The 21,375-nt window shown below is 47.0% G+C and overlaps 1 protein-coding gene across 1 annotated transcript in view; it reads left to right on the plus strand.

Moving 5' to 3' along the window:
* LOC311226810 (dnaJ homolog subfamily C member 16-like) overlaps positions 1 to 21,375 on the plus strand; it is a 60,699-nt gene that overhangs the window by 16,280 nt on the left and 23,044 nt on the right. The window contains exons 7-8 of the mRNA XM_084312216.1: positions 10,700 to 10,858; positions 18,546 to 18,676. Of these exons, the coding sequence (XP_084168342.1) occupies positions 10,700 to 10,858; positions 18,546 to 18,676 (290 nt within the window). The remainder of the gene's footprint in view (positions 1 to 10,699; positions 10,859 to 18,545; positions 18,677 to 21,375) is intronic.

Raw genomic sequence — 21,375 nt, forward strand, 5'->3', positions numbered from 1 at the left:
GGCCGATAATATCGGACATCCCTAATTACTACTATTACTATTGTTTTATTGCACAATCGTAGCGGGCATGGCCAACCTCATTTCACTGTATGCCCTGGTATGTATGTGATGAATAAACTCTTGAATCTTGAGTTGTAGTATTAATATGTCGGCGACATGTATCTGTTCGTTCACGATATCATTTCACTGTAACATCAGGTGACGGACAGGAATGACCTGCAGTTTCTGACCAACTGGCACGACCTCAACAAGCCACACGTTCTCCTGTTCGACCAGGTGCCCACCGTGCCTCTGCTGTACAGGGTAAGTGTTGTGAAGGATCAGATTAAACCGAATATATATATTTATTTATGGATATATATTTAATAGTATTTGTATATCGTTTGATATCCCTTGTATATTCCTTGTACATATACACTGAATATCCCTTTAGTCTACTAACAGCCCATAATAGTTTCATTCTCTCATTGGACAAGAACTTGGCGCCAGCAGCCAAGCCCCTTGGTTCAAGTTCAATCGTGCCGACGAACATGTCGTTACTAGCCCGGTTCCGCGTAGGAATACGTCTGGCGAAATACGAATGGTACTATTTGTTCACAGCGCATATATATATGGCGCAAGTAAAGTAGAACTTTCTTTTAGTCCCTTAGCCCTTAGTTCTTTACCCTCCAACCTAGTGGCAAGACGTTAAGCCTCACCCACGATACACGTGTGGTGCAGTATGGTCAACTTGGCCTCAGAATGGCATTGAGACATCGTGTGGATTAATAGTTGAATTGTCATAGTTTGGCACTATACCGTCGAGTGGGACGTATTTCTATTAAGTTAATAATAGTCTATTATGTATGGTGCATCGTTCGGTTAGAGTTATACAGTGAGTAGTACCCCCATCGTTTCCTCGCGTTATCTAGAGTCTTAACCAGGCTGGGCAGACCACGTGTGGTGCTTTCATCCGAGGAGTTCTGGGCTAGGACGAGTGGACCTGCACATTGGATTACCTTACCCGGACGACGGCGAGCCCTACACGGCTTGGATCATCTACTTGCTTTGGGTGCTTTGATTTATGCCATGGATAACAGCCAACACTGGTGAGTGTTGGAACTACCCCCCGAGAGGAGTCCAGGTGAGACGGCGCTCTACCCCGAGTGAGGTCGCCTCACGTCTCTTCGTTGTGGACCGGCAGCTACCGTCTACAAGAGGGCCCAACTGTATTCATCTGTGGACCAAGGTTCTGTGGGCACCGTGTTCAGCACTCTGAATTCTCCCAAGAAATCGTTGGCCAGATGGGATATCGCCGGCGGCTCTCCTAACCCCCCCCCCCTACTGACTTACAACCAGCAGGACCCCCCTTTAGTATATCCAGCTATAATCATTAAGTACCATCGCTATAGTTCCCTAAAGAACCAGGTTGTATACTTGCTTCCTGCGTAACCAGAGATTGGACATTCAATGTTGATTTGCCTACGAATACTCATTTGCCTTACAAGTGCATTCAAATCATAAATGTCATTAAGTGAACGTTGTATATACCCTTTGCTATATATTAAATATTCGACTTATACATTTGTGTGGACTTGGTTTCATGGTGGGAAAGTGTTCATCATATCTATATCATGTACTGTGTGGCCAGTAGTTAAAGTACATAAAGCGGTAGTGGTTTAATGATACCATACTTATCAATACAGTCAGGGAATTGTACCCCTCAGTTACAATTGGTCCTTCGAGCCGGAGGGTAACTAGTGTAATATTAATATAGTGTTATTATTATTGAAATGGCCTATGATGAACACTCCACGAAACGGTCCTCCTAACGTAGAACGCCCGCGGCGCAGACGACAGACACCTCAGTACTTAGAGGATTACGCTGTCAGTCAACTACCTAGCCTTCGACAAACGGTAAACGCGGTAAAAGTAGAAAGTAAAATTATGTCTGACCTTAACGACCAGGTTACCCCGACCACAGAGGCCCTAGTGGGTTCTAATGTAACTGACCAAGCTCACGGTGGGGAGCAGGAGGGAGCTGACATGCCTTTACCCCCCGCCAATACCGAAGAAGTAGTCCCCGACCAGCCCCGGGAGGAAGACAACCCTACAGAGAGAGAACTCTGCACGGAACAAGATGAGGAGAGCGCCGAGGAGATAGAGCTCCAGGACTCCCCAACGAGTACAGCCAGGAGCGGCTCACCTCTACAACCGTCTTCCCCCAGCGAAGCGGAGAGGATGCTATCACAGGCGTTCCTCGTCAGCCTGACAGCCTCTACCGAACGCGATCGACTCCAGGGTGAACGCGATCGACTTCAGGGTGAACGCGATCGACTCCAGACGCAGCAACGGAGCGAAGAAGAGCGCATACGCCTGGAGATGAGACGCCTTCAGACGGAAGAGAATATGGCAAGAGACCGAGCAGACACCCAGCGCGCCGCTGACGGTGCCCAAAGAGAGGCAGAGCGCGACCTCGCTCTCATCCAGCGCGAAACCGAGCGCGACAGACTACAGGGCGAGCGCGACAGACTACAAGCGCAACTAATGGAGCAGCTGATCACCAAGGCAACACCCTCTCCCTCCGCCAGGGGTTCAAGGAACTCGTCGAGACAACAGTCAAGGGCAGCATCCCCTAACCGAGCAAGCGACCCTGAACTTGACCAACAGACCAAGCCTATACCCCCCGCAGACCCCCTTCCCCGACCGGTCCAAGCGAGACCCAGCTACAAGGAAGGAGCGGCATACACTGCGGAGAAGCTAAATAAACGACTACAGGATCTAGAGGACCTGATAGAAGAAGAAGAGGGAGAGGAGGAGAACCAAGCCCGACGACAGCACAGTACTCCACCGGACCAGGAGGTCCAGTACAGCCCAGGCTATACCCCCGCGGCGCTGCGCTACAGACCCCCGACTCTATTCACGGGTGAGCATGACGCACGACCAGCCCCGAGGAATAGCACCTGGACCAGCGGGCCATGGTACCCTGCCGGTACCAGCCCACAGAGAGGCGCAAGAGGAGACTCGCCTAGGAGGCCTCTCCCCCAACGCTCGCCGATGTACCAGCCATCCACGGCGTCATACATTGGCACACCGACGTTTCCAGACTTCACCTATGAGAATCGAGCACAGTACACGGAGCTCCGGATGTGCTTAGAGACAATGATGGTGGATGTCGCTGATGAACGCCACAAGTATGCAATATTACTGAAGCACCTGAAAGTACCCCGAGCGCACAATATAGCGCTAGCCTATGCCACCTCTACGACCCCATACACAGCGGCTCTAGCAGCGCTGGACCAGAGATATGGACGTATATGGGATTACGTAATCCAAGAGATAAGGCATATTGACCGCCTACCCCCAGCAACAGACAATCGCTCATTAGACGACCTGTCTATAAAAGTGCAGTCCCTGGTAGGGATGCTGGGAGCGCAACGAGGAAAGGGTATGCACGAGCTATACGCCAACTCTAACGTCGAGAGGATTTTAGAGAAGCTGCCACCCACCAGACAAGAGCGCTTCAGGCGGCAGAGAGACCACCGTGATCCTAACGGTCCCGAACCATCCCTCCTCGATCTAGCCGACTTCCTGGCGAGAGAAGTCAGCAGCCTACGACTGGATACGTTCGTGCGGAGCACACCAAGCTCCAGAGAGGGACCCAGGAGAATAAACGATGGAAGAAGATCGGTGACTGTCATGCACCAATCAGAATCAGTACCGAGCAGTAAGAACCACAGTACCCCCTCGAGAAAAGAGAAGTGGAAGATGGTGTGCCCGTACTGCGAGAAGGAACACTGGCTGTCACAATGTGACCTGTTCACAAAGATGAATGCAGAAGAAGTGAGTCAATGGATAAAGTCCAACAGGCGCTGTTACCGATGTGCGCGCAGTCACATGGCAGCCGAGTGCCGCCTAAAGAAGAGGTGCAGTCGGTGTGACGGAGCCCACCTAGATGTCCTACACGACAGTAACAGAAGAAAGCCTGCACCTGCACCATCGAGCAGCACAAAGGCAAGTGTCATGTACATTGACCCCGCCAGCAGCAGCGGCGCCCAAGTGCTCTTAAAGGTAGTCCGTGTAACATTGAGCTACCAAGATAAAGTCATGGACACTTACGCCGTCCTTGATGACGGGTCAGAGAAGACCCTTCTGCTCGCGTCCGCTGCGGCCCAGCTGGGACTGCGGGGGAGCGAGAACCAAATGACGATTCGGACAATAAGAAGAGATTTAAAGACGATAAAAGGCGAGAATGTCTCCTTCACTATCGCAGCAAGCGGGCAGCCAGAGCGACGGTATAGGATTACAAATGCTTTCACCAGCCAAGAAATAGGACTATCACAGTACACCTACCCCATCGCCAAACTGATGGATAAATATGTGCACCTGCGACAACTACCTATCCCGCTCATAGACGGCGCCACCCCGACCCTGCTGATAGGCTCCGACCATGCAGACCTCATAGTCCCGATAGACCGGGTCCATACAGGACCCAGAGGCTGTCCTGCAGCAGTCGAGACCCGCCTAGGATGGACATTACAAGGCCCCCTCGCTAAATCTCTTAACCGAACAGCAGCCACTAGCTGCCTCCACTCCAGAGTGACAGAAGAAGACACCACTCTCCTGCAGCATGTCGAGAGGCTATGGACACTAGAGACAATGCCCTTTAAGAACGAAAAGAAAGACATTCGTTCTAAAGAAGACATTTACGCCATAAACCTCCTCGAGCAGGGGACAAAGAGAGTCACAGTCGGCGGAGTGATGAGATACGCAACTCCACTCCTGAGGCGAGAGGGAATGCCCACCTTTCACGCCACGAAAGAAGCTACGGAGCGGTATCTATTGAACACAGAGCGGCGCCTAGCCAAAGACCCCGCTCAAGAGAGTGTGTACCGCGCTGAGATTGAGAAGCTAATCACAGCGAGACACGTAATGAAGATTGACATTAAAGAGGCCGATCAGACGACCGAATCATGGTACGTGCCGCACCACAAGGTCCACCACAACGGCAAGGATCGCATTGTGTTTAACTGCAGCTACCAGATCGGATCCCAGAATCTGAATAAAGAGCTCTTGCCCGGCCCCACACTCGGCCCCTCTCTACTAGGCGTGCTACTACGCTTCCGCCAGGACAAGGTGGCTATCAGCGGGGATATCAAAGGGATGTTCCTGCAGGTGAGACTAGTGGAGGAGGATAAGCCCCTGCTGCGGTTCCTAGGGAGAGAGAGGATCGGAGATGAGCACCCAGCCATCTACCAGTGGGAAGTCCCCCCCTTCGGAACCACATGCAGCCCGTGCTGTGCTACATTTGCACTACAGAAACACGTCGCAGAGGACCCAGCAGCAGATGAAGAGGTCCGACACAGTGTGAAGAACAGTTTCTACGTGGACAACTGTTTACAAAGCGTTTCGACTCAAGAAGAAGCCGAGGCTCTCCTACTCAAGCTACGCGCCTCCCTGATCAAAGGCAGCTTTGATCTCAGGCAGTGGGCCAGCAGCGACCCGCACGTATTGCGCAGCCTCTCCCCCGCGGACAAGGCTGCCAGCAGCGAGACCTGGATGGCGACCATCCCAGGAGAAGCCCAAGAAATGACACTAGGATTAGTCTGGCGCTTCAAAACAGACTCGCTCCACTATAAACACAAACCCCTGACCACGGAGCAGGGAAGGTCGACGGCGATACCGACCACCAGACGGAGTGTGTACAGAACACTCGCCAGACAATATGACCCGTTGGGATGTATTCTACCTTACACCACCAGGGCAAAGATGATTGTACGAGCACTATGGGACAAGGACCAGGGCTGGGACGACCCAATACCCGCACCCCTTGCCTCCACATGGAGAGAGTGGGAGACGGAACTCCGCTCACTCCCAGGCGTCAATATACGCCGCAGCTACTTCCCACCCACAGTGAGGCCAGAGACATGCAAGATGGATCTACACGTCTTCAGCGACGCCTCCGAAGTAGCCTATGGATCAGTGGCCTACTTGCGTGCCCAAGAGAAGGGAGGAGAGATACACACCGCTTTCATCCTGGCTCGCTCAAGAATAGCCCCACGAAAGCAACAATCTATCCCGCGTCTAGAGCTCTGCGCAGCCCTAGCAGGAGCGCATCTAGCCACGTTAATCCAACATGAACTCACCATTCCGGTGCACAGAACAATCTTGTGGTCAGATTCCACGACAGTACTCACATGGATCAAGTCTGATTCATACAATACAAAGTCTTCGTGGGAGTCAGAGTCACCGATATTCAAGAGTTAACAGAAACAGCGAGCTAGCGGTATGTGGACACCAAACACAACCCAGCTGACGTCATCACCCGGGGAATGTCCCTAGATGACCTCACCCGTCACAACATCTACAGTGACGGACCAGAGTTCCTCAAGCTCCCGGAAGAAGAGTGGCCTACGCCCACCCCACGGGAAGCGAGTAAAGAGGAGGCTGAGAACAAGAAACCTATGTTCTGTGGACTGAGCACAGTCGCCTCCACAGACCCCAACATAGATGATTGCATTACCCTACAGAGTGCGCAGCTAAAGACATTCCTGTGGCACCACCCAGAGATTCAGCCCACTGCCGACATTTCAGCAGCTGACTACGAAGAAGCAGAACTTCTTCTACTACAACGAGCCCAGAGAGACTCGTTCCCCGACGAGCTAGACTGTCTACAGGGAGGAAAGCCCGTCCCATCAGACAGCAGATTGCTCCACCTGGCACCCGAGAGCGACGCCCATAATCTCATCAGAGTGGGTGGTCGTCTGCGGAGGGCCCCCAATCTACCGGATGACGTTAAGTACCCGATAGTCTTGAACAGCCGACACAAGGTCACAGAGCTGATCATAAAGAAATACGACGAGGATGTGCATCACGCAGGAGCAGAGAGAGTCTTCGCGGAGATCAGACGTCGCTATTGGATACTTCAAGGGAGAGAAGCAGTGCGACGCTTCCAGCGAACCTGTCTAGACTGCCGAAAGTGGCGCGCGCAGCCCAGCATACCCCGGATGGCTGACCTACCTCCCTGTCGCCTCCGACTCGGCGACAAGCCATTCCACTCCACAGGCATGGACTGTTTTGGCCCGTTGTATATAAAGAAAGGAAGAGGAACCGAGAAGCGGTGGGGTATTGTATTCAAATGCATGACCACCAGAGCGATACATATCGAACTCCTTCCAACCATGAGCACAGACTCATTCCTTATGGCCTTCCGAAGATTCACATCACGGAAAGGAAAACCGTCTACATTGTTGTCTGATCACGGGACAAACTTCAAAGGCGGAGAAAGAGAGCTGAGAGAGAGCTTCCAAGCTATGGGCCCAGAACTTAAGACCCACCTCGCTCCATCCCAGATTGACTTCCAGTTTAATCCCCCGAACGCACCCCACTTCGGTGGAACCTGGGAACGAGAAGTACGTTCTATAAAGACAGCCCTGTACGCCGTGCTTGGGGCCCAGACTGTAGCGGAAGAAGTCCTAATGACAGTCCTCACGGAGATCGAGGGAGTATTGAACTCCAAGCCCCTCGGCTACGTCTCCAGTGATATAGCAGATGTCGACCCAGTCACCCCCAACACACTCTTGATGGGGCGGCTGGACCCCGCGCTACCCCAGACAATGTACAGGCCTGAAGAAGCGAACGGCCGAAGAATGTGGAGGTACAGTCAAGTACTAGCTGACAAGTTTTGGAACAGCTTTCTACTCCACTACCTACCGTCTCTACAGACCCGCCAGAAGTGGGTAAAAGAGAGAGACAATTTGACAGAAGGAACAGTCGTCATGATTATCGACCAGTCACTACCCAGAGCTATGTGGCTGGCTGGCCGCGTAAGCAAAGTGATCACCGGTGCCGATGGCAAGGTCCGAGCAGCTGAGGTGCTCGTCCAAGGGCGAACTTACACACGACCCGTGGCGAGGCTAATAGAACTGCCCAGACTCCCAGACACTATCGATGACGACCATGACCCCACGACTTTGTGAGTTGACTGACCCTTACAGCGGACCTTGAGTGGTAGACAGTGCGGTTAATCTGTCTCTGCTTAGCTAATTAGGTGGGACTAATTAGGGGGCGGCTGTTGTGAAGGATCAGATTAAACCGAATATATATATTTATTTATGGATATATATTTAATAGTATTTGTATATCGTTTGATATCCCTTGTATATTCCTTGTACATATACACTGAATATCCCTTTAGTCTACTAACAGCCCATAATAGTTTCATTCTCTCATTGGACAAGAACTTGGCGCCAGCAGCCAAGCCCCTTGGTTCAAGTTCAATCGTGCCGACGAACATGTCGTTACTAGCCCGGTTCCGCGTAGGAATACGTCTGGCGAAATACGAATGGTACTATTTGTTCACAGCGCATATATATATGGCGCAAGTAAAGTAGAACTTCCTTTTAGTCCCTTAGCCCTTAGTTCTTTACCCTCCAACCTAGTGGCAAGACGTTAAGCCTCACCCACGATACATGTGTGGTGCAGTATGGTCAACTTGGCCTCAGAATGGCATTGAGACATCGTGTGGATTAATAGTTGAATTGTCATAGTTTGGCACTATACCGTCGAGTGGGACGTATTTCTATTAAGTTAATAATAGTCTATTATGTATGGTGCATCGTTCGGTTAGAGTTATACAGTGAGTAGTACCCCCATCGTTTCCTCGCGTTATCTAGAGTCTTAACCAGGCTGGGCAGACCACGTGTGGTGCTTTCATCCGAGGAGTTCTGGGCTAGGACGAGTGGACCTGCACATTGGATTACCTTACCCGGACGACGGCGAGCCCTACACGGCTTGGATCATCTACTTGCTTTGGGTGCTTTGATTTATGCCATGGATAACAGCCAACACTGGTGAGTGTTGGAACTACCCCCCGAGAGGAGTCCAGGTGAGACGGCGCTCTACCCCGAGTGAGGTCGCCTCACGTCTCTTCGTTGTGGACCGGCAGCTACCGTCTACAAGAGGGCCCAACTGTATTCATCTGTGGACCAAGGTTCTGTGGGCACCGTGTTCAGCACTCTGAATTCTCCCAAGAAATCGTTGGCCAGATGGGATATCGCCGGCGGCTCTCCTAACCCCCCCCCCCTACTGACTTACAACCAGCAGGACCCCCCTTTAGTATATCCAGCTATAATCATTAAGTACCATCGCTATAGTTCCCTAAAGAACCAGGTTGTATACTTGCTTCCTGCGTAACCAGAGATTGGACATTCAATGTTGATTTGCCTACGAATACTCATTTGCCTTACAAGTGCATTCAAATCATAAATGTCATTAAGTGAACGTTGTATATACCCTTTGCTATATATTAAATATTCGACTTATACATTTGTGTGGACTTGGTTTCATGGTGGGAAAGTGTTCATCATATCTATATCATGTACTGTGTGGCCAGTAGTTAAAGTACATAAAGCGGTAGTGGTTTAATGATACCATACTTATCAATACAGTCAGGGAATTGTACCCCTCAGTTACAGTAAGAGACCCTCCTGTGATGATGAACTCTTAAAAAAAAAAGAGCTAAAAACAACATATGTTCAGACAGGCTTTTGGTAATATATAGGAGGCACCCTTTTGTCCTGACTATTCCTATAGTTTTTAATGATTGACTGATGATTTTATTTAAATTCTTTTTATTCTATTATTTTATTTGGTTCACTGTTTTTAACTGCCGTCTGTTGTTGTTGTTGTCATTTATTTCTGATTTTTGTTTTTGTTTTTATATGCTAGCTGTAGTGTAAAGCACCCTGTGCATTCGTGCTGTGAAGGGTGCTATATAAATAAAGGTCCATTCATTCATTCATTCATTCATTCATTCATTCATTCATTCATTCATTCATTCATTCATTCATCCATCCATCCATTCATTCATGTCACAGAGAGCTGGCATCACAGCCAGGACAGGAAACTACATTTAACCACATACTGGCCAGAGTGACTTGTGGATTCAGAAATTCACCGGACAACTTGGATTATTCTAACGGGTCGTATTTGAACTTTACAGTAGAAAAAAAACGTCTGGTTGTTTGTCTGCAAAAGCAGTGGCTCAGGAGGCAGATCGGTCGTCTGGTAATCGGGAAGGTTCCCGGTACGATTCCCACTCATCCAGGGCAGCGTGTTGAAGTGTCCTTGAGCAAGCCACTTAACCCCTAACTGCTCCCGATGAGCAGGTCGCCTCCGCCGTCGGTGAATTAATGAATTGATGATAATTTATATATATAGCACTTTTCTAGACACTCAAAGCGCTCCCCACAATGTAGGGTTAGGGAAATTAAATTGCCTCCTTCACCACCACTGTGTTGTGTAGCACCCAACCTTGGGCTATGCAGGCTCAATGGCTGCCATACACTGGACAGAGTGCCCCCTGCTGGACAATAACACCACTTTCCGACACCGGCCTTGACCGGGGCTCGAACCGGTGATCTTCCGATCATGAGTCCGGAGCTAATACTCACGTAGATGTGTGAATGGGGCCGGGCGAGTGGACGGGTTGAACCACGTGAGGAACAAAATTGTAAAAGCGTTTTGGATAAAAGAGATATATATATATAAATGCACCATTTACCAGTTAAAGCTAGACAAATGCCATTCCATAAATCAGAACTATGCCTTATGTGTATGAAGTTGCTGATAAACGGTGTCTTGTTTTGTGAGCTTGTGGCGCAGCAGCGCTGGTGTGTCTGGTGTTGAGTCCTGGTTGTCTCCCTCTCCCGCTCCGCAGCTGACGGCCTTCGCCTATAAGGACTACATGCAGTTCGGCTACGTGGACCAGGGTCTGTCGGAGACGGTGAACCTGCTGAAGCAGTTCAACATCAACACCTACGCTCCCACCATGCTGGTCTTCAAAGAGAACACGGACAAGCCTGCCGACATCATACAGGTATTTCCCCACAAGAGATATGTCGTTCTCTTCCAACGGCTACGATGAATGAAGGACAATAGGGAGGTGTGGTGGTTACTTCCTGGTCTATAGGGAGGTGTAGTGGTTACTTCCTGGTCAATAGGGAGGTGTAGTGGTTACTTCCTGGTCTATAGGGAGGTGTAGTGGTTACTTCCTGGTCAATAGGGAGGTGTAGTGGTTACTTCCTGGTCTACAGGGAGGTGTGGTGGTTACTTCCTGGTCTATAGGGAGGTGTAGTGGTTACTTCCTGGTCTATAGGGAGGTGTAGTGGTTACTTCCTGGTCTATAGGGAGGTGTAGTGGTTACTTCCTGGTCTATAGGGAGGTGCAGTGGTTACTTCCTGGTCTATAGGGAGGTGTAGTGGTTACTTCCTGGTCTATAGGGAGGTGTAGTGGTTACTTCCTGGTCTATAGGGAGGTGTAGTGGTTACTTCCTGGTCTATAGGGAGGTGTAGTGGTTACTTCCTGGTCTATAGAGAGGTGTAGTGGTTACTTCCTGGTCTATAGGGAGGTGTAGTGGTTACTTCCTGGTCTATAGGGAGGTGTAGTGGTTACTTCCTGGTCTATAGGGAGGTGTAGTGGTTACTTCCTGGTCTATAGGGAGGTGTAGTGGTTACTTCCTGGTCTATAGGGAGGTGTAGTGGTTACTTCCTGGTCTATAGGGAGGTGTAGTGGTTACTTCCTGGTCTATAGGGAGGTGTAGTGGTTACTTCCTGGTCTATAGGGAGGTGTAGTGGTTACTTCCTGGTCTATAGGGAGGTGTAGTGGTTACTTCCTGGTCTATAGAGAGGTGTAGTGGTTACTTCCTGGTCTATGGGGAGGTGTAGTGGTTACTTCCTGGTCTATAGGTTGTCTCGTTTTAAAACAAATACAGCATGAACATTGGCATGGTGCACCTTTCTGTGTGTATTCATCCACAATCTATAGCTCAGCATGAAAAGATTCGCAATTAATCGTAAAAGTAGAAAAATAACAATGTTTATGTTTTCGTTCACGGAGGAACTACACTTCACGTTGGCGCTGCCGACTGACGTCACCACAGCGTAGACTCCTGGCCGTAGTAAAGTATGCTGACGGGGAACTTATGGACACGACAGTAGACATTGCTAACGTCTAGTACGTTTAGCTAGGTAACGTTAGCTATGGGTAAAGTTAACGTTAACGTTTGTTAGCTTGGTATCAGCGCAACTGTCAATGGCCATGACGTGTATTAGGCGACAGCGCTGAACGACAGGCGTTCTACTGGTAAGTGTAGTTCTTTTTTAACGACAAATTAAAAACCTTATAACTAACTTTATTTCAACAGAAAATGCTTAAACAATAATGTTAGTGATAGAAGGGAACTCATTTTGTGGAAAAATGGAAAGCTTGCCAATGTTCATGCAGAAGCTAACCGCAGTAACTATGCAAACAGTGAAACGGAGATAAAAGTTCTTTGATTTGTTGTTACTGCAATTCTTTATACCCTTTTTCTCTAAGAAACTTTGTCACAAGATAAAACAGATATTGAGAAGTAAAATTTCACCTGTCAATTTTGAAAGATATTGTAGTTACTGCGGTTAGCTCCTGCAGGGCAGTATAATACACTGTATACTATAATAGTCGTAGCTTGTATTGCATTCATGTGTTTTTTTTCAGCAGCTCTACAGCTCACTCTGTTGGTCCACAAACGTGTCGCCGCCCTCTAGTGGCCACAGTTTATAAAACAAGATAAGATAAGATAAGACATTCCTTTATTGATCCCCTTGGGGAAATTCAGGTATCATAGCAGCATGGGGGGAGAGGGGGGGGGGGGGGGGGTACAGGTAGTACAAAAGCAGTGTAAACAATATAACAAATCAATATATAATATAAGACATGTGCATATGGGCACCAAGGTGCGAGATGAGGGTATGTGTGCCCTCGGCCTAGGAGGCTGAGACTGGTCATTAGGGCTGCCGCACCATTCTTGCTAAAATGTGAATTTCTCTCTTAAGAATTGAGATCACGATTCTCTCACACGATTCTTATTTTTTCCAATAAAATAACTTATTGCACTCTTTCTTAAACAGACAACATAGGGTGGACGGTATGGTCTAAAATTTATATCACGGTATAATTTGAAGCATAGAAGGTAACGGTATATATCACGGTATCAGTGTTTCTGTTAGAATAATTTTTTTTGCCTGATAGGCAGGCTATATAAAGAATGACATCCTCAAGGCATGTAGATTTATAATATTTTAACTTAAAACTAGGCTACTTTTGCGTATAAAGTCATTATATTCCAAATAAAATAAGTCCCGAGTCGAGACTCCTGCTCCCATTGCAAACCAATAGTATCCAGCTGCAGACCTTCAGACCAGCGCTTACAAGCCCCGCACATACAAGCACCGCACATAGCAACCCCTCGCTTCCATTGGCTGATTTTGGTGACGTGATTTTGGGTCACGTTGCACGTTGCACTGCGGGATTGATTGATTGATTGATTGAAAACTTTATGGTGACGTGATTTTGGGTCACGTTGCACGTTGCACTGCGGGATTGATTGATTGATTGATTGAAAACTTTATTAACAGATTGCCGTATGATTTGGGTCACGTTGCACTGCGGGATTGATTGATTGATTGATTCATTGATTCATTGATTGATTGATTGATTGATTGAAAACTTTATTAACAGATTGATTGATTGATTGATTGAAAACTTTATTAACAGATTGCCGAATGGGTACACGTGACCACAGGCCCTGATTGATTGATTGAAAACTTTATTAACAGATTGATTGATTGAAAACTTTATTAACAGATTGTAGAATGGGTACACGTGACCTGACCGATTGATTGATTGATTGATTGATTGATTGATTGATTGATTGAAAACTTTATTAACAGATTGCAGAATGGGTACAGTGACCGATTGATTGATTGATTGATTGATTTATTGATTTATTGATTTATTGATTGATTGATTGAAAACTTTATTAACAGATTGCAGAATGCAGTACAGCTCAATACACACAATTGTTAAGGGGATGCAGACCATGCAGTACTGTTACATTTGTGACATACAGTAAATATATACAAGGGGGAGGGAACTGTACATTTATGATGAATTGAAAATGGGGGACCCTGATGTAAACAAGACGGAAGTCTTTCTCTGGTCTGCATCCCCTTAACAATTGTGTGTATTGAGCTGTACTGCAGATATATTTCAATTGCCTTACTTATTTACATAAGTATTATAGGCCTACAGCAGTATTGTACAGACAGTCTGTGTGAAGTCTGTGTGGTTATCCAGCTGCACAAAGGCAGAGCAAGAGGCTCTACAGAGGGTGGTGAAGGCGGCAGGCAGGATTGTCGGGACTCCTCTATCAAACATCACCTCCGTCTTCACCTCCCGCTGCCTCCACCGCTCCAAGTGTATCATCAAGGACCAGTCTCACCCAGCACATCACCTCTTTCAGCTCCTTCCCTCAGGGAGGAGATACCGGTCCATACATGCCAAGAGTTAAAGATTTAAGAACAGCTTTTTCCCCCAAGCAGTCAGACTGTTAAACGCTCATTGACTGTCCCCTCACGTGCACCATGCACTTACCTGGACTTGATAATCACTGTTACCACTCATCATGCACTTTATTTAAAATATTCTGTTATGTACAGTGTTATATGTGTTTCATGTATGTATATATTGTACTATGGTCTGTGGGAGCTCCCCTGAAATTTCACTCACGGTCATATAAGAGTTTTAATGTAGAAGGTTTTATTAATGAAATGTTGGGTATAAACTGGGAGGAGGTATGTTGTGAGGATGACCCAGAGGTTGCACTGGACTTATTTATGTCAGAAACAAATCAGCCCCATGGATAGATAGTAGCTTTTAATGAATTTTAATGAATGAGAGAGACATACTGTAGCCAAAAAAGCATCAGTGTGTTCCAGTTCTGCAGATGACAGACAAAAGTACCGTTCCTTACGTAATCAAGTCACAAAGTTAAATAAGGTGAGAAAAAGGGAATATTTTAAACCATGGTTATATGATGTGAGAAATGATGGTAAAAATCTATGGAATGTTTTAAATCAAATTATGGGTAGAAAATCCAATGTCTGTACACCTTTTGTTGAGTCATATGGAATTGTCCTAACCAAACCATGTGATATTGCCAACCATTTTAATGATTTTTATGCAAGTAAGATATCTCAGCTCAGGCAGGGAATGCACATCTCAAACAATACAAAATCAAATGACATAATTAAGAATATCATAATGAAAGATAAAGGGTGTACATTTGATTTTCAACAGGTTGAGGTTAGTGATATTGAAAGGTTCTCCAGCTTCTGCTCCACTCTTCTTCTCTTTGTCAGCCTTTCTATCTTTTCTATATTAGGTCTGGAGTTGCCCTCATTAAAAACTGATTTGGAGTCTTTGGGTAAAGGAGTAACCTTAGCCTCCTTCCATATCTTTGGACATAGTCCCACTTGTATACATCTATTAATAATATGACACTGGACTTGCTATGATCGTAGCAGTAATTCTCAATAATTTACTATCCAAGTTGTCTGTGCCAGCTAACTTGCTGTCAGGTAGAGCCTGGAGTAACCTTTCAATATCACTAACCTCAACCTGTTGAAAATCAAATGTACACCCTTTATCTTTCATTATGATATTCTTAATTATGTCATTTGATTTTGTATTGTTTGAGATGTGCATTCCCTGCCTGAGCTGAGATATCTTACTTGCATAAAAATCATTAAAATGGTTGGCAATATCACATGGTTTGGTTAGGACAATTCCATATGACTCAACAAAAGGTGTACAGACATTGGATTTTCTACCCATAATTTGATTTAAAACATTCCATAGATTTTTACCATCATTTCTCACATCATATAACCATGGTTTAAAATATTCCCTTTTTCTCACCTTATTTAACTTTGTGACTTGATTACGTAAGGAACGGTACTTTTGTCTGTCATCTGCAGAACTGGAACACACTGATGCTTTTTTGGCTACAGTATGTCTCTCTCATTCATTAAAATTCATTAAAAGCTACTATCTATCCATGGGGCTGATTTGTTTCTGACATAAATAAGTCCAGTGCAACCTCTGGGTCATCCTCACAACATACCTCCTCCCAGTTTATACCCAACATTTCATTAATAAAACCTTCTACATTAAAACTCTTATATGACCGTGAGTGAAATTTCAGGGGAGCTCCCACAGACCGTAGTACAATATATACATACATGAAACACATATAACACTGTACATAACAGAATATTTTAAATAAAGTGCATGATGAGTGGTAACAGTGATTATCAAGTCCAGGTAAGTGCATGGTGCACGTGAGGGGACAGTCAATGAGCGTTTAACAGTCTGACTGCTTGGGGGAAAAAGCTGTTCTTAAATCTTTAACTCTTGGCATGTATGGACCGGTATCTCCTCCCTGAGGGAAGGAGCTGAAAGAGGTGATGTGCTGGGTGAGACTGGTCCTTGATGATACACTTGGAGCGGTGGAGGCAGCGGGAGGTGAAGACGGAGGTGATGTTTGATAGAGGAGTCCCGACAATCCTGCCTGCCGCCTTCACCACCCTCTGTAGAGCCTCTTGCTCTGCCTTTGTGCAGCTGGATAACCACACAGACTTCACACAGACTGTCTGTACAATACTGCTGTAGGCCTATAATACTTATGTAAATAAGTAAGGCAATTGAAATATATCTGCAGTACAGCTCAATACACACAATTGTTAAGGGGATGCAGACCAGAGAAAGACTTCCGTCTTGTTTACATCAGGGTCCCCCATTTTCAATTCATCATAAATGTACAGTTCCCTCCCCCTTGTATATATTTACTGTATGTCACAAATGTAACAGTACTGCATGGTCTGCATCCCCTTAACAATTGTGTGTATTGAGCTGTACTGCATTCTGCAATCTGTTAATAAAGTTTTCAATCAATCAATCAATAAATCAATAAATCAATCAATCAATCAATCAATCAATCGGTCACTGTACCCATTCTGCAATCTGTTAATAAAGTTTTCAATCAATCAATCAATCAATCAATCAATCAATCAATCAATCGGTCAGGTCACGTGTACCCATTCTACAATCTGTTAATAAAGTTTTCAATCAATCAATCAATCAATCTGTTAATAAAGTTTTCAATCAATCAATCAGGGCCTGTGGTCACGTGTACCCATTCGGCAATCTGTTAATAAAGTTTTCAATCAATCAATCAATCAATCTGTTAATAAAGTTTTAAATCAATCAATCAATCAATCAATGAATCAATGAATCAATCAATCAATCAATCCCGCAGTGCAACGTGACCCAAATCATACGGCAATCTGTTAATAAAGTTTTCAATCAATCAATCAATCAATCCCGCAGTGCAACGTGCAACGTGACCCAAAATCACGTCACCATAAAGTTTTCAATCAATCAATCAATCAATCCCGCAGTGCAACGTGCAACGTGACCCAAAATCACGTCACCAAAATCAGCCAATGGAAGCGAGGGGTTGCTATGTGCGGTGCTTGTATGTGCGGGGCTTGTAAGCGCTGGTCTGAAGGTCTGCAGCTGGAAGCATCTCTTGCAAACAGCGGGGCTGGATTTTGCTAGAAGCATATGTAGCTGCAGAGCCGCAGAGCGAATTGAATTGAATAAGAATTGAGACAAAGGTGCCACTCATCCTCAGCTTTAAGAATTGACAATTGTGTCAACAAATTGACACATGTGTCAACAAATTGACACATGTGTCAACAAATTGACACACAAAATGCTTAGAGACGATGGGGGTCAGAACGGCGCAAGGGTGGGGGGGGCGCTGTTTGACGGGCCTGTGACCAGACCTGAAAGAGCCACTGGCTCTGCGGCTCTGCAGCTGCATGCTATTCGCAAATCCACTGCTGCACGCCTTCCTCCCGGCTCCCGCTGCTGCCGTCGTTATCATAACACTACACACATATCGTAATGTTTACAGCAAACTGTAGTTGATCACCAGGTATGTTTTATTAACGTAGAATAATTCATATAAGAAAAACGATAGGGAAATATCTTACCTTTCTCCACTGGTTAAAAATGCCAGGAACTGAAATTGAAACTTGCTGTGCGCCGCGCCGCGGTGATATGTGTTTATTATGAAATGACAATTGCGTGTTGACACGCCCACTGCGCGAAGCCTCCTAAATAACCTTTTCCAGTTTGCACATATCTATTATCTATGACTAATTCTATCTATTTTTAGGGGCAAATGCGATTGAAATAGTCGCGCTGTGGTTACATGACGTCATTGCTATTTTAGAGCTGCTCTACCGGTTAAACGGTATAGTCAAAATCCATACCGTAGAGCAAATTAATACCGTTTATACCGTCCACCCTAAACTTAAACATCACATATATGAAAGTGCTTGACTTAAACTTAAAAGTCTCTTGTAACATACAAAATAACTCGAGTCAGAATCGTCATCATTTAAAAGTTAAAAGTTAAAAAAAAACATTACAAAAGAAAAAATTAGATTGCATAGGTCTATGAATCGAGATCGCGATTTTCTTTCTTCAATTAATCGTGCAGTCCTACTGGGCATGTCCATTTAGGTATCTGGTGTCCGTCACACCACACCACGCCCTCAGTAGTCATCAGAGATGGAATATTAGTGTGTTTGTCCTCGTCTTCCTCGCTGCAGGCCAAAGGGATGAAGAAGCAGATCGTTGACGAGTTCATGTCCAGCAACAGGTTCCTGCTCGTCCCGAGGCTCGTCCACCAGAAGCTCTTCGACGAGCTCTGTCCCGTCAAGCAGTTCCACCGACGGCGGAAGTGAGACGTCTTCTTCTGTTCCTTTTTTATTTTGTTTTGCTTTGTCCCCAAAAAGCTAAACACACCTGATCCGTCAGGAGACATCGGAACAATTCTTTAACCTTTTCACTACCACACTACAGCAGGTTAACCCTTTCACTACCACACTACAGAAGGTTAACCCTTTCACTACCACACTACAGAAGGTTAACCTTTTCACTACCACACTACAGAAGGTTAACCCTTTCACTACCACACTACAGAAGGTTAACCTTTTCACTACCACACTACAGAAGGTTAACCCTTTACTATCACACTACAGAAGGTTAACCTTTCACTACCACACTACAGAAGGTTAACCTTTCACTACCACACTACAGAAGGTTAACCTTTTCACTACCCCACTACAGAAGGTTAACCCTTTCACTACCACACTACAGAAGGTTAACCTTTCACTACCACACTACAGAAGGTTAACCTTTCACTACCACACTACAGAAGGTTAACCTTTCACTACCACACTACAGAAGGTTAACCCTTTCACTACCACACTACAGAAGGTTAACCTTTTCACTACCACACTACAGAAGGTTAACCTTTTCACTACCACACTACAGAAGGTTAACCCTTTACTATCACACTACAGAAGGTTAACCTTTCACTACCACACTACAGAAGGTTAACCTTTTCACTACCACACTACAGAAGGTTAACCCTTTCACTACCACACTACAGAAGGTTAACCCTTTCACTACCACACTACAGAATGTTAACCCTTTACTATCACACTAGAGATGGTTAACCCTTTCACTACCACACTACAGAAGGTTAACCCTTTCACTACCACACTACAGACGGTTAACCTTTCACTACCACACTACAGAAGGTTAACCCTTTCACTACCACACTACAGAAGGTTAACCTTTCACTACCACACTACATAATGTTAACGTTAGGTTATGACTATAACCAAGTTCTGTTAGTTAGGGGCGATGCTTGGCTTCGCCTTCTGCACTATCTCGCGTACGTGCACGCGTACTGAATAAACCACAAATGTACCTCTAATACCAGTATTAGTCTGACCACACCCCTCATCAGCTTACCTTCATAAGCAGGTGTGTGGTCACCTGCTCTCCTCCTTCCCAAGCTTTCACCACAAGGTGAGGTCAAGGGCTGCAGCGGCCGTCCGAAGCCAAGCATCGCCCCTAACTAACAGAACTTGGTTATAGTCATAACCTAACGTTCTGTATCGTTAGTGGCTTAGCTTGGCTTCGCCTTCTGCACAAGGGAGGCCAAGCGGAGCCACTTGGCTGACAAATACACCCCGCTGACAGCCCCCCAAAACCATCAGAACAGGGAGGGCCGAGCCCCCCCGACCCCCCCTAATGGAGGGTATCCCCCCTATTAGAGGCTTCACGGGAAGGCGACGGACCCGACCGTGCGAAGAGCTCTCAAGCAACTTAACGCACAGGGTGAGCAGACCGTGGCTTGACCCACGACTACACACACGCACAACCCGCATGCCACCCGGGAACGAACGGAGGAACAACCTCGTTACTGCCCCCAGAATCACGGGGTCAAGGGCAAACCCAACCCCGTGGCAAGGCCGTAGCAGCGGAGCACGAAGGAAGACCCAGACCCACCAAAAGGACTGGACTCCCTGGAATGGGGGCCCGGAGAAGTCCATGATGCCAGCATCAAGACCCCACCAGGTGGGCACGTAGTGCCCCGCCCCCCACATCGCCAGCGTATTCGGACAAAGGCCCCTCAGTTACCGCACCTGGTATTCCCAGGCGGAACCAACCAGGCCAGTAAGCCGAGCGGGCCCCGTCCCCCCAATAGTACACCGCCTGGCACACTGACCCTGCAGAATAGGCAGTCAGCATGGCCGTAAGCACACAAAAAAGGTTAACCAACGGAAGCAGGCAGCGCACCGGGGAAAAACCAGGCAACAGGCTGTTAACCCTAGCCTGGAGACTGCGGACGAGACAGGCGCCAGAGGGGACAGCTGAACACAGCCGCCCCGGCGGAAGGAGCGTAAGCTGGCGGTGTTGCATGACCAAGCCTCCATTTAACAACCCCCACCCAGAGGGGTCGAGGCAGAGAAGGCTGACACGATTGGCAGACGTCATGAACGTGCAGGGGCACCCTCAACCGGTGAACCCGGGAGTTGACACTGCTCCAACACACCAGGGAATCAACCACCTCGGTGTTACCCAATGCGGTGGTTGTTCCTATAACCCCTCAAGAAAAAACTCCAAAACACACCTGCGGGTATACACCGGCTATACCGCAGTACAAGTGTTTCAGTTTCCAAAAAGGGTTAACCCAGGCCTACGGGTCGCAAACATCACTTCGGACCGGGCCTGGCGGTACGGGAAGCACAGGGTCACCAGAGGAGGTCAAAAAACCACCCCCACAGGCCCCTCTTCGCCATGCGTGAGAGAGGAGCGAAAAACAATGGAGAACCAGCCCCTAAGCACACCGTACCTGGTATTCCCCGGCGGTCTCCCAACCAAGTACTAACCAGGACCAACCCGTGTAGCGGCCGAGATCCGACGAGATCGAGCGCGTACAGAATGGCATGGCTGTAAGCCATGACGACAGTGCTGAGTAAAAACATACCCAACCAGGGTCTCCATAGCGCTTAACCCTGTGACACCCAGACCGACCTGGCATTTTTCCCCCTGAAAAAAGCCCAAGTCCCTCAGGGTACCAGA

Source organism: Notolepis coatsorum (genome assembly GCF_963971535.1).
Source record: "Notolepis coatsorum genome assembly, chromosome: 4".
Classification (NCBI taxonomy): domain Eukaryota; kingdom Metazoa; phylum Chordata; class Actinopteri; order Aulopiformes; family Paralepididae; genus Notolepis; species Notolepis coatsorum.